Here is a 17,898-nt window from a genome sequence, read left to right on the forward strand (position 1 = left end):
AATGTCGTTAATCTCAACCATACATTAATTCCCTGGCTGTTGCACATTTTCATATCACAGATGTCTTTTATTTTGAAAATCGTTGGTACATTCCTTTTCAGTCAGAATCTGCAGATTGTAAATTTGTTTCGGGATAAGTAAAATTTTCCTGTCACTTGTAAAATTGCCTTATTGCTTGTAAAAGTGTTTCTGATTTTGTAAATTGTTCTTGGTAAAAGTGTTTTGCTAAAGTCATTTTGTTTTATAAAATGTAAAAAAAATGTTCCTAAATGTAAATTTGTCTTCAACTTTGTGAAAGTGTTTCATCCTTTGTAAGTTTGCATTCCACTTCCCAGCCACCGTACATGATACTGCATGGGTTCTTTGCTTGGTTGGTCACTATGCTGTCTCAGCTCTTTGTTATTTAATTTGTGATGCTGAATGGGTTCTTTTGTGTTTTAATAACTAATATTATTCTTGATAGAACTGTACAAATATAAGATAAAGATATATGTTCATCAATACAAGGTTACCTGTGAGAAACCTCAGCGGACTTACATGGTTGCAGAGATTAATTGATATGTTGTGGTACTTCTAGCTTTATTTTTTTTCTCTTCCTACTTGATATCAGATTTATCAGGTTTGTGTTTGAACACGTAACATTTTTATATACACAATATTTGCATTTTGTAAGTTGAGTGTTAAGCTTCCAAAAATTGGTCAAATTGAACACTTGTCTCATTCCAGCTAAATACCTTTAAAATAAATAAATAAATAAATAGAAACAATTCTTTACCCCAAAAAGCAATTCAAACTTTATTTTACAGTTTTTTTAACATACATTCTTGAAACACATTTTTTTTTAGCATTTGGGTCGAAGTAAGTAAACATTTCTCTTTGCTTTGATTTTGCAGCCTTTCTTTTTCGTGCGTTCATTTAGCCAAAAAGTAAATGAAAATAGGAAATGGAAGAAAAGACAGAAGAAAAAGATCAGAACATGGTTGATAAGACTGACCCTACAAGGCTAAACACACACACTCAGCACCATTAGCAAAACATACTGTATTAAAAATTTGTAAACTAGCCTGGCGAATAGTCAGGCATATTAACTCCCGTGGCCTTTTTATAATAGAAACATAAATCCAGAATTAATCCTCCATTAGCGCCCAGGCTTCTTCAGCTTTCATGTAGTACTGGTTCGCCAGTCGACCTTTCATGGCCGCCATAGCAGCCTCTGCTGCTTCTGTAAACAAATCACCTGAAGCAAAAGAAAGTAGAAGAGGTTAGGATACAGGCAGAGATGATTATCTGAAGCAGGACGTGTCTTATAGACTTCGAATAAGTCTTGAGATATTCATTATTAATCTAATATTCATCATATTACATGAAAAGGTAGAATAACAAGCAATGAACTGATCCTATGAAGCTGTATTGATTATTCCTCCTCTATGTACGTGTCCCATCAAATAGAGGTTTGGATGTTTCTATAAATCTTGTGATAGAGGAGCATGCCTTTAACTCGTTGGAGCTGTATTTAGAGTGGACATGCTGTGGTGTTTTTATTCTCCAAAGCAGTTTTTAAAGGAGTATTTAGCAAAAGATGTGAAGGTCTATTAGAACTCAAACCTGCTCTCTGTGGGTCTGCGGTGAGGTTGTGCTCTCCCTCTTGGTACATCTCTGCCTCTCTGGCTAGCAGGAGGTAGCGAGGCTCGTCCTGCGTCCCATCAAACTCTCCTCCCTCGTCATAGTCCGTCATGTTCAACACATTGTTGTACCAGTGGATCGCCTCCCCCCAGTCCTGCTTTCTGGATCAGCGAAACAGAAAACACTATGTTGAGCACCTTCCATAATATAAAGCAGAACAATCCAGCCTCCTGCTTTGAAAGCCTCTTGAGAATCCACTAGGGGGCAGTGTTACCATGACTGCTACACCAGTATTTAGACAGACTTCAAACTTACAACACAAGTCCAACTTTTCTTTTTTTTCACCGACCTGTCAGCTGAAAGATTGATCCCTGTGTCGAAGGCTCTGGCCACTGTGATCATAGATGATCTGTCTCCAGCTTCAGCAGCCAGCAGAAGATACTTAAAACCCTTCATCCTGTTTCCAGCGCTATCCTGCCATCGACAGAAAAAGTGTCAGAAACACAAAGATAGTTTGAGAACAAAAAGGATAAAGAAAGGGTTTGTTACCTCCAGCTCCATATCAGGCAGGATGTGATGTGGCAGCTGCAGATAGCACTGTCCTAAAGCTGTGATGGCCTCCAGCTCTCCACACAGAGCCGCTCTCTCCAGATGGAACATGGCTGAGTCCTGATCCCACTGCTCGTCTTTCTCACAGAATCGACCTGCTTCGTGGTACCGCACCATCCCCAGGTGGACCTGCACAGGTAGAGGGAACGACAGAATGACACTTAAATTAAAAACCAAAAAGAAAATCTGTGCAGATCATAGATTATATCCATGCAAAATGCAAAATGATGGCTTATGAGGATAAAAAGAGCTCATGTAGTTTTAAGGGAAAGCTTTATTCTGGCCTAACTTTAACCACGTCATTTTCTTTTAACATGAAATACGTGTTTTTGGTGTCACAACAAGGCAGTATGAATTAATAATAAATATAAGAATACCTTTATTCGTATAGCACCTTTCAATACAAGTAACAAAGTGCTTCACAAAAATAATAAAAACACACCTAAAGACCCAGCTCTTTAGGAAGCACTATGCACTTAGCTAGACTGCTCTCTACTGTTGTCATCATGTCTTTCAGCTACAGTTGACTTGCACTGTCCTGCTCTACTCTGGGAATCTGTGTTCAGCTCTTGAGTGACCCAGCACTTGGTACTTTGGTCATTATTGTGGTGATGTTAATTGTTGATGATGATAATGGAAGGTCTTAAATGGTTTTGTTGCTTCATTGTAGATGTTCCTTATTTTGAAAAAAAAAAAAAAAAAAAATCCTTACTTAATTTTGTGCATTGCCTTTACACTGCTTGGCAGTACCTGCACCCAAATTGGCTTGAAGCACTCTGTTACTCGTACTGATCTTGTTTCCTCTTGTCTAGATATTTGCGTGTGTTGTTCTTGTTCTCATATGTACGTCGCTTTGGATAAAAGCGTCTGCTAAATGACATTGTAACATTGTAACATTGTAACAACTCTGCAAGTCCAATTTCCTCTGGCAGGCCGTCCACAGTCGGGGGCTTTGACAGCAAAGGCCCTGTCGCCTTTAGTTTTTAGTCTAGACCATGGAACAGCAAGCAGAGCACTGCCAGAGGATCTCAGACTGCATCCTGGTTTATGGGGGGATAAGAGCTCAGAGATGTGTCGAGGGGCGAGTCCATGTTGTGCTTTAAACGTGATTAATAGTATCTTAAAAACAACAGGGAGTCAGTGTAGGGATGCTAAAATTGGGGTGATGTGGGAAAATATTTTAGTTCCAGTTAAAAGCCGGGCTGCTGCTTTTTGAACGATTTTTGGTTGAGACAGGAGTAGAGTGAGTTGCAGTAGTCAAGGTGGGAGGAAATAAAAGCATGGATGAGTTTTTCTAAGTTTTTGGGTGAAATAATGGACTTTACCTTTGAAATGTTTCTGAGCTGATAAAAACAGGACTGGACAACTTTCTTGATCTGTGGCTCAAAACATAAGTCCTGGTCAAAAATGACTCCAAGATTCCTTGCTGATGTTTTGATGGGGATTGTTAAATTATCTATGTTGGGTATGATGAGGGTTCGTTTTGCTGCTGGATTGGCTAGCACATGTGTTATCTCTCCACATGTATCATCCTTATTAATGTCAGATCAGCCCGTCTGATTTTTTTTACCTTTCCGAGGATTGACTGGCCAATCTTCTTCTGCAGCAGAGTGCTGAGTCGCTCCACCTCCGTGGCCACACAGGACGGTCTGTGGACGTGAGCGCGAGAGGAGTGGTAGAAGCTCCACTTCTCCTCTGTCAGCTGAGAGGATTAAAAAAGGGACGAGTAAGAATGTAGCCACCTGATCATCAGCACAATGAAGACAAAATGATGTGGTACTAAAGTAGAAAATCTGGAAATATCCAGGATCAGGAGTGCACTCATCCAGAAGGGTTATTTCATTTCATAAATCAATGACACTCATCAGCTGTGAGCTGGAGGAGCACACCCATGCTGACCAGAGTGGATGGAAAGTAATGTAAAGCAAGGAGCAACACACACACAAACACACACAAATTATTATGGACAGAATCATTAGAGAGATGAGACGGTGAAAGAGAGGTAGATGGTTTTTCAGTTCGAAATCTCGTCTGTGTTTTGCTTTTCAAGTTTTCATAGAAAATACGGAGAGAGTGGACGAGAAACTTTTGCATAATTTTGTGTAAGCATTTGCTAAAGTCTAAGCCTCATGCTTAACATCGCTCTCTAGCTCAAAAGTCTGCAGAACAATGCACGGGGCGAACGACTCCATGCACATAATCACCCATTCATGGTCTGCATTGTATGAATTTAAAACTGCAGAGACTCTGGGAGGAGCTACCATCTTCCTCTAGGAAGGGAACCCAAAGAGGTGAAGGGAAGGAGGAAAGGTGAGGAACAGATTTCATTGTTAAAAAGAAAAGGGTGAGAAAAAAAAAACAGGGAACAGAAATAGAATGATGAAAACAAACAGAGTTATTTGTTGACGGCGATGATGATTATGATTGAGGTAAGGATGATGTTTGCACACTGATATCTGCATGTTTGTTTACCCGTCTGACACTGTCCTCATCCGACTCAGAGTTATGTCTGTGAAGGCGATGATGGGCCTACGTGATGATACAACATGCAGTATAAAAACTAAAGTCAGATAATCAAACAGTCAAACTTCATGTGGGGAAGAAGAAACAGACAAACAGCTACTGACAGGACTGAAAGTCAAAGCAGAGAGAGCTAAAGACACTAACAAGAGAACACTAGAGGGTTTAAATAAGAGTTTAAAAAGACAGTTTTGAAGATAAAGAACCTGAATGTGCCAAAAAAAGTTCTCAAAAGTCAAGAAAAATAAGCTCAAGAAGGTTTCCTGGTTATGAAACTCATCTGGACACATATAATTCAGGACAGCTACAACATGTTTTACATTGAATTAGCAAGGACACAAACATTTCATAGTGTATCTGCAGTTTAAATAATGGACATGTGTGGGGTTTTTTTTATTTTGAGAAAGTTAATCCTGATAAATATTGGGCCCAAAATGTAAATCCAATAAAGGACAAATTGAAGTCTTTACCCCATCTACATGGTCATTCAGGTCTCCATCACTCCTCCTCTCACTGGGATAGCCGCTGTCCCCTCCGCTGTCAGATTCCTGAAAACAAACATAAATAAACTCATGAAATAAACCAGCTTTGTGACCTGTGAGTTGTGTTCACAGACAGGCCCACATAGCAGGCTGTTAGATCAGCTGTTGATTTTTCAGACTTAGTCTTGTCGTGACATAATTATGACTCAGAAGAGATATGATTATTATAAGTTGCATAACAGAGGAAAGCTGCAAATAACTCAAAGTAACAACAAAAAAATGGAAAATGCTAATCCACTATGGAGGGTTTTTATATCAAATGAAACAGAAAAATAATTACAAACTTATTCTCACGGCATCATAATTTTTCCAATTACTACATGCAACTTTTTTTAAAAACACTGATCCTCTAATTATTATTCTAAAATTATTTTGATTATTTAATTTAACTTTTTATTTATTTTCTGCACGTTAATCCATTTATTATTAGGATTAGGATTTTAGGATTAGGATTATTACTATTATTATTATTATTATTGTTGTTGTTGTTTTTGTTCTGATTATTATTATTTTTATTTACTTATTTATTTATTTATTTATTGTTATGTTATTTTTATTATTATTTATTATTATTTTTTTGCTTTTCTCTTTTGGACTATGGACTTTCTTTTTCTTATTTATTATTTATTAAATATTTGTGCTTGAGATCTGCCTCAGAGTCTAATGGTTGCATTGTTGTTTTGTGTTGAGCTGGCTGAGTCTAATACAAAAAGTTTTAAAAAATAAATAAATTTCAGTCTAGATCTTGCGAACATGATGTGCTGTCACCTTAAGTGGCTACATAGGCTGTGTAAAGTCAGGACATGGCCAAGAGCTCCACTCATTGTTGATATGCCACTGAGGCCTGACTTAAGTTACTATTTCACGTCTAAATAAATGAATGTTTTCCCAAAAAAACTTTGTTTTTGTTGCTTATTTGGTTACAGCCTAACAAGTGGTTACTGTATAGACTCTACGGAAACTTTTAGACTTTTTAACTCAGTAGGGGACTGGACCCCTTTGTCCATTTGGCTTTTTAAGTTTTTAATTTTTTACCTAATAACAATTTAAAATCACTTCAAAAACTCTGTCATCAACACTTTGAGCAGTTCAGTGAGTTATCTCTCACCTTATGTTCACCTGAGTTGTTGTTGTTGTTGAGTCTCTCATGTTCGTACATCCCGGTAAAAGATAAGCCTTCAAAATAAAAAAATGGCAAATCCAAAATGTAACTTCAATTTTCTATATCAAATATTCTGTCACAAACACACTGTATGAAATATTGTCTTTGTGCACGTACCGATTGGGGACTTGCCCACAGATCCTACCGCAGCCAGCGGGAAGCCAGGCAGGATGAGAGGGGAGCAGGGCACAGAGTCCACATCGCTCATGCTTTCGTCTACAGATGACGTCTCAGACAGGCGGGAAATCAGAGAGGGAGCTCTGCTTGCTGACATGGTGCGAACACGGGGAGAACCGCAGGGCTCCTCGCAGCCCCGGAGAACCGTCTGAGCCGACCTCTGGAGTCAAATGAGAAGATTCTCTCTTTAGGAAATACGTAAAGTGAAGATAAATAGTAAGAACTCATGTCATGCTAATCTTGCATGAGATCCTCTCTACTGTTTTCTGCTGCATAGTAATACAAATTATTTATCCTCCAGGAAGAAGGATTCCAAATCAGGGGACAACAGTCACATTTATGCAATCTTAAAAGCATCTCATGTCTGGTTTTCAAAGAACAGCACACCGTGAAGGAAATTTTTAGAGACAGCAGAGAGAAGGGGTTGTTATTCTGGGCTAAAACAGAGACTCTTAGTGAGAAATAAACTATTCTTAAGATATTTTTCTTGAAAATGTCTCACCCTTATCTTTGTGAATTTGTGCTTTTTTTTTTTCAATGTTATGACTTTAAATTATTATTTGTTTTATCTTAAATTGACCGCTTGAATTTCAGAGGAAACTCAAGTTCTTGTAGGAAATCAAAATGTTTTGAATCTCCTCCCCTCAAAAGCTCAGTTTTTATTGACTAACAATGGCCCTAAAAGGCTTCTATAGATCCCTGACTTTCATCTGCTTTTATCAAAATGTAATCATTACGAGCAGTTTGTTGGTGGAGTCCAGCTGGGACTTTTCCGCAGGTGAAAGGTCAAAGGGTGTCAGGCCCATGCTCTTGCAGATCTTGTTACACAGGTGGGAGTGGAAGAACAGGGCCATGCCTCTCACACCTGGAACACACGTGGGATTGAGATGAAGCGTCTTGGGTCATTTCTAACTGAACCTCATCCTCATGTTCTCCAAAGTGGAATGTACCTAGATTGCCATCTCCAAAGTCAGTGCCCTGCTCCGTGTGGATCTGAGGGTCAGTGTAGAGATCTCCGACTCCCTGGATGTCAACAACGATCAGCTGGTGACCCGACCGCTCAAAGCTGAAGTGGCTGAAGGCCTGATGGATACACATAAAAGAAGGATGAAGATCAGTGAAGTGGTGCTCTGCGAGGATGCATCAATATTCAAAGACCTGTGGCTCACCTGAGGAGTGAGCCGGATGTTGTCGTCCTTCACGAAGCCAGAGTTGGAGTTGTATTTGATGTACTTGCCCTCGATGTAATGCTCCAGGTGGAAGAGAGGTTTATCTGGTCTCTCCATCATCTCAATCACACACATCTGCATGATGTCCACCTGACAAATACAAACACACACACAGCTGTCACACATGTGCAATTTGGTTAAAGGATATTAAAACAGGACCTTTTCAGGACCTTCATCTGAGTTCTGCACATTACTGCCTGACATAAGTGCTAGAAGGTCGTCCCTAAATCTAAAATTTTAATATTTGACACTATCAAAGTAACAAGGATTAGAGGTTTGTGCTTTAGAGACTTCATCTCTGAGGAAAAAAGCACATCAGTGATTTGTGAATGTGTCTGTACCTGTTTAGGAGGTCGGTGGCGGTTGTACTCTTCCCCCCACAGCTTGGCCTCCATTTGCAGCCTGACGTCCTCAAAGTAAACATTTCTCTTCACCGTCTCCATGTAACGCTTGGTCACATAGTTAGACGCCGACTTCCAGTTACTGCTGTGTGAGAAATTGGACAACTTCTTCCTGGAGGGGAAGAAAAGAAGGGAGAGAAAACTTGCATCATGAAATCAACAGAGGTGTTTTCACCCAGAGCATCTGCAACCAAAATCTGACCAGCCCTAGCAGCAACAACAATCTACTCTTCAGATGTAGAGATGCTTTTCTTAAGGACTTGTTTGGGCATGTGAGGGGGTTTATGTCTGTGCTCCGGCTGCTGTCACTGTGTTTTCTGTGGGATGCCTCTCTTTCACATTTCCCACATGACTGAGGATTAAACATTAACAATAACACCATTATCCTCCTTTTCTCTCTCATCCTGCGATACCACACTCCAACTAAACCCAACAGAGCTGTGATGTTGGATTTGAGTTTATATCCAGGGAGTACCAAAGTTAAAAATAGGCCACTGGAAGATTTGATTCTCAGTACTATCTATGGCTTCAGTTTGACGGCAGCATCCTCCCAAGTCGGAGACAGAAATGTGAGGAATTTGGATCCTGCATCTCTTAGAGGCTACAGTCCATGAGAGACGAACCCCTCTGTTTTGTTGACACTGAGACCATAAAGGCCTCGACTACTCGAACACAAGGGCGTTAACCTCTAGATGAAGATTGATGAGTGTGGGTAAATTTGTCTTCTTACGTTCTGAAGCACTCCCTCATGGCCCCTTTCCCAAACGGCTGTGAGAAACCAGGAAGAGGAAATCAATTAGATAAGAGATAAGAAACCTAATGAATCTTCAGTACGTGTATTTCAAATGTTGTTAAAAACACTCTTTTTATTTTGAGTCTCCATACCTGGGCGCCCATCTTGATGTGGACCTGGTCTTGAGCCCACTCTCCTGTGACGGCATTGTACCTGTGGGTCAAAACAAACATAGATAAACAGCCATATGAGTCATGACCGTAGCCTGTATAATAAATGGATGTAGTATCCGTGGCGTAACCCATCTGTTCCTGAGCGCTGTTTTGAAGCCAATCGACGGCGGCAGCCAAATTGGAAATGCGGAACTCAACCTAACTTCTCTCGAGCCAGTGTGAGGTAAAGAGGTGGGTTTTGAGCCTTCTCCCCAACAGCTACAGTGTTCCCGCCTGTCAATCAAGTCAGTCATGTCCTTAACCCTCCTGTTATGTTCATTTATCTGGAACAGCAATAATGTTCCGGAGTCATTTTGACCCGGGGCATATTCAATTTCTCCAAAAGTGTCAGAACCCCAAGAAATCCCAATGCACATTTTTTTTAATCAAATTTTTAACCCCATTACTAACCATTTAAATCAAGATGCAGTCCATTGTTGTTCTTTAATTCTCACAGATCATGGTTCAATGAGGATAACTCAATCATTTCTCATTAAAATGAAAGATTAAACTTTTTTTTATCTACATTGGAAAGCCCTAAATATAAATACAATAGTTTTACCTGACATAGATTTTTGTTTATTTTATTTTAAATTTAGAATTTTTTATTTTCATGAAGTGATGTTGATAAATTAACACGACACCTCTTCTGTCACATGCTGCCCAGATGTTTATGCTGCATTTAGCTGATTTGGAAGGCATATATTGGCTAAACTAGACTTTAAAAAGGGTCAATTTGACCCGCAACATAACAGGAGGGTTAAATGGGCAGAAACTCGTAATCTCAATATCTTCTGCACTGCCACGTTATAAAAAGTTTTTAATTATTTATTCATCTTTGAACCAAACATTATCTTTATGAATGGTAGATTTTGTTGCTGTCCCTTGTTAATCTGAGTTTTTATCTGGTTATGAAGCAGACTGACATTAATACTGTTGCTTCAATATGAGCTACAAATGCAAATGAGACTATCAGCAAAAAGACTGTATATTTATGCAGTGTTTTATAAATATATAAAGTAAATTTAATGTAACTTTTAATGCATGTAACCCATATACTGTATAAAATATGGACGTAGGATCTGTGACGTCACCGATCTGTTTTTGATGAGCTGGTTGAGGCCAATCAACGGCAGCAGCCATATTGCTTCTGTCGAGCAAGTGTGATGTACAGAGGCGGCATATGAGCCTCCTAGCCAACAGCTACAGTGTTCCCGCCTGTCAATCAAGTCAGCTGTGCCTCTCATGGGAAGACTTGTATTCTCAATATCTTTGAAATTGCCGCGTTAGAAAAAAATTTCCCCCCATACAGTGTGAGCACATTGAGAAATGAGCTATCCAGACTACACTCGTCTTTTGTACCAGGCTGTAAACATGTTTATTTCTGCTGCAAAGATCGTCTTTTTCCCATTCATGTGTATGTGACTTCCGGTACTTCTGGAGCCAGCCTCAAGCGGATCCTCTATGAACTGCAGTTTTTAGCATTTCCGCATAGGACTCATATTTTTAGACCGGAGGTTGCTGCTTGATGTAACCTTTGCCATGGGCTAAGTGTCAGAGAAGATCATTTACAGCCCAATGCAGAAACAGCCTTTGTTTGCATTGTCCACCACAAATGTTCAAAATGAGCCATAAATCAACACGGTAAAAGAAAGCAAGGAGAGTTTTTTGTCAGAACACACGACCAACACATGTGCAGGACAAGAGTAGCCTGTACCACTTTGTCCACAGGGGTTTTGGACTGTTGGTAACACAAACTAATTCATCTTAGGGGTAAAAATTCTCTACATTTTCTGACTTTTCATTTACAAAAAGTTTCTTGAAGAACATAAAAGAAATATTTTAAAGCTAATTCTTCAACTTCTATCAAGCAGAGTGGCTGTGAGATTTTCCATCTGAGGGTTTTTTCTACGTCACAGACGAGACCCTGTGACCCCCGCTGTGTGAGAAGGAAATGGCACTTGTCTTCACTTTCCACCTGTTACATTACAAATCACTCCCACAGGACCTTCTGCAGCACTGAGCTGTCTGACAGAGCTCCTTAATCTTGTGATGAATAAAACTCTGCTTCAGTTGTTAAAACAGTTCCAGCCTCTTCTCTTTGCCCTCTGTTAGGGAGCTCGTCTGTCAGCAGCCTATTTTCATTCTTATCACGGAGGCACATAAAGCCTGGAGCTTCCCTTCTAAAGAATAAAAGAGGAGAATGAATCAGGAAGGTTGAGGTCTTTTAAAAGAAAGGTCATTTAAAGAATGCTCATTTCCTTCAGGAACTTTTAGCTTTGGAAAACAAGGGATAGAAGAAGAAGTTCAGTTGATACGGTGACACAACTGTTTGTTTGTCTGGGTCAGTGTGTCTATTTGACTTGGCAGGGTGTGTGTGTCCTAGTTTTATGAATACATGAACTCAAGGTGTGGCTGCATGTCTTCACAGCTCTAAACGGACAACTTTCAAAACCAGAAGCTCCTTAAGAAGCTACATTTCTATTCATCTCCGCTTTTCCTTAAGTGCTCTCTTCCTTATCCAAAACATAATTGTCCCTGGTGTCTGCCAACAAACCATTTACAGGCTTGGGACACCGTGTACCAGGACTTTCATTCCTTCAAGTTCATCCTACAGGGGGGGTTGAGAGAGGGAGGGAGGGAGGAAGGGAGGGGTGAGGTTACAGGGGGTAAAATTAGCTCATGAAAAAGGGACACGAGGTCAAATCCCAGCTCCTGTCAATCCCTCTTTACTGTATAGTTGCAGACCTGTGTGTTATGTAACAGATTTAACACATACACACACTTACTGGGATAAAGGAGTTCCCTTTCTTCCTGATTTCTTGCCCACATTTGTGCTGCTGTCCTCATATAACTCTCCCTCTGTCCGAGAACTCTGCAAGAGATATTTATGCAGCTGCAGTGTTGGCTGTGATATCTGGGTCAACACTTAAGTCACCAGGCTCCATTATGAGATAAAAAAAGAAGGGGACGAGCCAAAAGGTGTCAGTGTTTCATGTGCCTTGGTGAAGGGGTCTAATGTTTGTCAACATATAAGATTAGCTCCACTGACCAAGATATGAGCGAGCTGCGAAACATGCTGCTGCTTGCAGAGCAGTTGAAGAGTGATGTAAGCTAACATCAAAGCAGAGATCTCTCACTGAGGGCTACAAATAAAAATATGGTGTGTATATTTATATCTTTAAAAAGGTCTTGTCAATCTTTTTACATTAACACTCAACTCTTTGGTTCGTGTTAGCTGTTAGCATCAGAGATAAAGTGTCCTTAAGCTAATGTTTCCTTCAGTGTTGTCCCTATCACTGCTCTCTTAAACTTTTCATTTAAACTTTATTCAGTTTAAATAAACTCACTATAACTGTTATCTGCTAAATTAACCACAAGCCAGTGAGCACTGGGCCTTTAGCAGCTAAAAAGCTACACAGCAATTTCTTGCTAGCAGGGGCAGTGGTGGCTTAGTGGTGTAAAGGTGCATTTCGACCAAGAATTCTGGGGTCTTTTAGCCCCAAAAACTACTTTCCCCGGAACTAAAAGGTTCCTGTACTCCCATTGTTGTCTGCGTTTCGACCGCAGGATGAAGTCCCGGGTAGATTGTGCAAATTAGGCCAGTGATGTATGGGGAAAAAAATATATATATTCAATAGTATTTTGAAATCTTAATAAAAAACTAAACTAGTATGCATTCCCAGGATCTCCCTCTGTGTTTCAACAACTGTGTAAACTCCACAAAGACCGTAACTTTCAACCGAAAGTCCCAGGACCTCTGAAAAGTACTAGCCCCAAGCAAGGGCTTTTCAGGGGGGAGATTATCTACCCCTGAACTAAATTGAGACCCTGGTTCATCCGGTCGAAACGCACGTAGTTTAGGGGTAAAGTCCCTAGTTCCGGGCTAAAGGTAAACACCTTAAGCGCCCCTCCATTCTCTCCCCACATTTCCTGTCTCTCTTTAGCTGTCCTATCGAATACAGGCAAAAAGCCCAAAAATATAACTTGTATATATATAAATATAACTAATACAGACTTGCTAACCACTTGCTAGCCTAAATGGTAAATGGACTTGTACTTCTATAGCGCTTTTCTAGTCTTTCTGACCTCTCAAAGCGCTACTCGTCACATTCACCCATTCACTCACTGACGGCAGAGGCTGCTATATAGCGAGGAACCATCAGTGTTAGCTAATATCATTCATACACATTCACACACCGCTGATCAAATTTGGGGTTCAGTGTCTTGCGCAAGGACACTTTAGCACGTGACTGCCGGAGCTGGGATTGAACCGTCAACCTTCCGATTGAAAAATGAAAAACTCTACCCGCTGAGCCACAGCAGCCCTTCGTGCACAATGTGGACAAAGCAGTCTTTTCTGAGTCTGTCCTTTACATGTGTATTAGGTGTTTCTTGTCAAAAAAAAAAATCATCCTGCTTTAATTTGACCGTTAAACGCATCACTAATTGAAAATCTGTGCAAAGAAACATGAAAAAGGCTTTTTTAGCAGCGTGCAGCTAATCACTAAGTCTGACACCTACCCCCTGACAGCGGTTTCTGACATTAAAAATAACTATAAAGGAATAGCCACTCTTATTATTATTAATGGTATTGGGGTTTTTTTAGGTCACAAAGATACATCAGTAAGTATTTCAGTCTGTTTCACAACCAGCTGAAAACTCCCTACAGGAGTTGTGCGATATTACGGCTAAAGTTTTACTGAATGCAGCAGTATTTCAAATTTCAAGATCTAAAGGTGTCACAATACTATAAAAGATTTCACTTCTAAACTTCTGCTTGAAAGTGTTGAAAGCTTTGGATACAGTGGAAGATAATTGTTTCATCAGAGGTGTGAGTAATTACACCAGATCAGTTGCATTCCATTTAGCTGAGTTAGTTTGAGAGTTATTTGGGATGCTTGATGATGAAATTCATCGACAAAAATAATTTCTCTGTCAAGTTTAAATGTTCCCCATGAAAAAGGTGTATTACAGCTGCTGGTTAACAGTCACACAGAGTTAGCTGTACCTGTAACGTATGCAGGGTTCGGTCTTGATGTCCTCCAGGTGAAACTGAGCCCAGGGGTCAGGCATGGCTTTGGCCTTTTCGATGGCATGCTTCCATGCTTCCTGTCATAATTCACAAACACAACAGATTAGCGGGCAGTATGTAATACAATGTGAACAAGGGAAAGGTCAGCTACCTAGAAAGGTTACCTAGAACACACTGAAGGAGGAGGGGAAGTCTGAAGGCAGAATATGAGAAACTTTCTCCCATGAGGTACCTTTATTATTCAGACTAACTGAATAAAATAAATGTCAGAGTTAGTTATGCACAAAGCAGAGTCACTTGTGCTTTCTTTAATATTTGCCTATTCTGCTTTGAGCATGTGATCCCTCATGCAGATCGTGTTACAATAAAACTCAGGTTCACGGTTCACGCCAATGCAAACCTGAGCCGGTCCTAAAAAAAGACACTTGTTTAGTTTGTTTGAACAACATGCACATCAAGAGGGAAGGAAAGATAAGGAGGGAAGGAATGCGGAAACACACATTTGACATGAATAGGTACAAACAAGGAGGAAAGGATGAGAAATTAAATTGATGGAAGTCATGACGAGATCATGAAATGACACATGGCTTTTTAAGAGGTATAATTAAACACAAATTAATTCACTGCAGGTGTAAGTTGATCAATATTTCCTATTTTATAATCTTGAATGCATTGTCTGCAATCTCTTCAGAGAGGTCTCTGTCAAAGTATTTACAGGACTCATAGTTTGATGACATGAAGCTTTTTTGTTTTCACTGTAAGACAACCACCACTGCAAATTAGAATTTATCTCAAAAAACAAAAGGGTCTACAAACTTTAGTCTTATTCAGGTAAACTCTGGTCATCCTTAAAGTTAGCTCTCATGACATTGCAACATGTCATGTTAGCAAAAAAAAACTTGATCACTGATGCATATTTCCTGTTTTTCCCTCAAAGACAGGGCAACCAATTAAAATGTTTCATTACCTTAAATAACTTTTCTCTGTCTTTGAACCTTGTTGGTAAAATAGAGGAAACTGTCATGTATCTGAAGTTACTCTGTAATATTAAACTGTGGGTAACACATGTACAACCTTTCAAAATGTACTGTCAACTTACAGCAAATGTGAGCACCATGTGATGTTCCACGGCTATCTGCAGTGGTGCCATTTACAAAAAATAACTTTCCTAGTAGTGACCATGAATTACATCTCACTGGTAATCCAAACCAGCTCCGGTCACACAAAACCTGACCCACGTCCCCCTCGGACACCACTGTTCACTGACGAGGAGGCTTGTCAGACAAGTTTCTATTTAGAGGGAAGATTAACATGAAGAGAAATATGAAGCGTCATGTGACAAGTCGGTTCGGAGAAGCCTCTCACGTCAGACGTCAGTTCTCCCTCAGGAGCATAAAACTTCTCCATGCTGGCAGAAATATGACGGCCCGGTCACAAGAGTCTGGTGTTAAATTTAAAGTTGTAAGGCCTGGTGTGGGACTGAAATCCACAGCCGTGCTTATAAAAACGTTGTTGGGGGAATTCTTTCTGCAAATTTAAGAGCAACAACACCTGAAACCACCAAAAAAGTCTCTTTTTTTAAGTCATATGAAGAAATGAAACACTTTTCCTAGTATTCATTGGTGTGAATTAATCAAATCAAGTTCAGGAGCACTGTCAGGAAGAAGGGAGGACGCAGTGATAAGGACACCAAACAGTGGTTAAAGAGTTATGGGAGAAGCCATAAAACAGTGAAGGAAAAGGAGAGTAAATTATAAGTTGGAGTAAGGAAGGATCACGGGTGAAGACGGGGAGAAAGAAGATATAACTTGATCTGTAACATACCCGTGCGTTCCAGGACAAAACCTTGTATGACCGAGGTTCTGCCTCTGTTTCTGTTTCGTTCTATATAGAAAAGGTGAAAAATTTAAAACTTTTCATCAACAAAAGAAATTTTTTAACAAGTCAAATACAATCAAATACTAAGACAGCTTTTATTTCTGCAGTTGGCTGATGCACAGCTGCTCTCAGAAGAATGCCAGGCATTGAATCGAGCTCATTTTGTAGCAGTGAGAGCAGGGAGGGACGTGTTTACATGCAACATAATGACATGTGGTGAAAACCAAACTGCAGGGCTTCCTGTTCCTTAGAGAAAGTACAGCCAGCTGAATATCACACATATGATATGGCTTAATATTGTTACAGTTAACCTCTCCTTATTAGGTAAAGAGCTGTTCTCACTGAAAATTGCAGAACTGATTATTTATAATACCGCCTGAACACATCACAGCATGACTATACATTTCTACAGAACTTGATTCCCTTTTATTGATAAGATCATTGACCTACGCCATGTGACCAGTGCAGAAGCTCACCTTGAAAACAAAGTTGGTCTTTGGAAGTGAGTTTGACAGCTGCCGGGTGTAAACAAGACTCTTCAAGTAGCCACAGATCTCTCTGGCCGAGTCGTCCAGGATGGGGCAGATAAAGTGGTCATCATCATCATCATCACTGGTGTTGGCATCACTGACAGAGCATGCCCGCTGATGGGAGGCATTGTGTTGGACTGGGGGTCTTTTGGCGCTGCCCTCCTCCTCCTCCATGCTGAACATCAGGTCATCCTCCATGATGTCTGCTGACATGCTGATAAGACAGGAAGCAGGAGGAGAGTGGGAAGTAGAGGCATGTAAGGACAGTCTGGAGCCATGTTACTGTACGTGATCAAAACAACCCTGTATCATGGCTGCAGAGCACAACCTCATGCCAAGTGTGGGAGAGCTTTATGTGATGTCTCAGAAGTGGATGTAACAGGAAATCTCCACCACATGCTTAGGAATTTAAGCCCATCCACATACACTGTCAAACAAATGTGTCAATACAATGGTGAGGGTTAGCATACAAAAGTAACCTAGATTATCAGATTATGTTTGCAGATGTTACATCCACAGCTGTCTGCTGTAAGGGCATGCAGACCAGAGCATGATACATAAAGTGCCTTCGCTCCTGCTGTGCTGTGCAATGTGCTCACATACACATCCTGCAGCAGTAACAATAGTAGAAGTCTCTTTTATTACAGCAAACTGCAATATGATGTATCCAAAGGCATTAACTTAGGTTTAATCTATTTACTAGTGAATGCATGTTAAAGATTAAATAACAATCGGACAAACAGACACACCTGTGATCGCTTTGTCCCAACAGACTCCTCGGCCTCCTTCCGTTTCTCAGTTGAAGTGAAAGTGAAGACAGAAAGACACAAATTGCAGCTGCAGCACTTCAACTCTCCTCCCAGAACGAACTGGGTCGGTCCTTGCTCTCCAATGTATCCTGACGGTCCGGGGACGTGCCTGGCAGAGAGCTCTTGGTGCAGTCAGTCCACCACAGTGACGTTGGCCCTCGGCACGTACAACACTCTGTAAGCCACGCCCCCAAGTTAATGCTGCCTTCAAGGCCAACGGAAATAACAAATCCCACATGCAAATAACTGGCTAAGTTATTTTATATCGAATACAATCTTATGAAATCACAATTATTCTCGTTTTGCTAAACAAAATACTCAAAAAAATGTAATATAGAATCAACTGAGTGAGATCGTCCCATATTATTGCAAAGTAAATCGAGGGAATCTCGAAGTTTCGACTATTTTACTGAATTTTGAAGCAGCACTTGAAGAATT

At 40.2% G+C, this 17,898-nt stretch overlaps 1 protein-coding gene across 2 annotated transcripts; it reads right to left on the reverse strand.

The window, feature by feature from the left end:
• Positions 1 to 767: 767 nt before the first annotated feature.
• eef2k (eukaryotic elongation factor 2 kinase) lies at positions 768 to 17,693 on the reverse strand. 2 transcript variants are annotated; one of them, XM_034708477.1, is made up of 19 exons: positions 17,401 to 17,693; positions 16,598 to 16,865; positions 16,068 to 16,127; positions 14,220 to 14,320; positions 9,149 to 9,209; positions 8,994 to 9,031; positions 8,204 to 8,375; positions 7,803 to 7,952; positions 7,584 to 7,716; positions 7,371 to 7,498; positions 6,574 to 6,793; positions 6,403 to 6,470; positions 5,223 to 5,300; positions 4,705 to 4,761; positions 3,803 to 3,934; positions 2,173 to 2,361; positions 1,973 to 2,097; positions 1,606 to 1,784; positions 768 to 1,237 (listed from the first exon to the last, which is right to left on the reverse strand). In XM_034708477.1, exons 2-19 carry the CDS (start codon positions 16,862 to 16,864, stop codon positions 1,128 to 1,130), a joined length of 2,268 nt encoding a protein of 755 aa, XP_034564368.1. In that variant the 5' UTR covers position 16,865; positions 17,401 to 17,693; the 3' UTR covers positions 768 to 1,127. The 2 variants fall into 2 exon arrangements, with proteins under 2 accessions (XP_034564368.1, XP_034564369.1); XM_034708478.1 differs by lacking the exon at positions 4,705 to 4,761 and having other exon boundaries at positions 17,401 to 17,691.
• Between the last annotated feature and the right edge of the window lie 205 nt (positions 17,694 to 17,898).

This window comes from Notolabrus celidotus, chromosome 18 (assembly GCF_009762535.1).
Source record: "Notolabrus celidotus isolate fNotCel1 chromosome 18, fNotCel1.pri, whole genome shotgun sequence".
Classification (NCBI taxonomy): domain Eukaryota; kingdom Metazoa; phylum Chordata; class Actinopteri; order Labriformes; family Labridae; genus Notolabrus; species Notolabrus celidotus.

Excerpts from the sequence above, each read along its gene's own strand:
- eef2k (XM_034708477.1), bottom strand. The coding sequence starts at position 16,864 with ATGTCAGCAGACATCATGGAGGATGACCTGATGTTCAGCATGGAGGAG. Across the intron at positions 6,794-7,370 it reads ACTCCACCAACAAACTGCTC|AGGTCGGCTCAGACGGTTCT; the intron begins GTAATGATTACA and ends ATTTGACTCCAG. Across the intron at positions 5,301-6,402 it reads ACAACTCAGGTGAACATAAG|GAATCTGACAGCGGAGGGGA; the intron begins GTGAGAGATAAC and ends GTTTGTTTTCAG.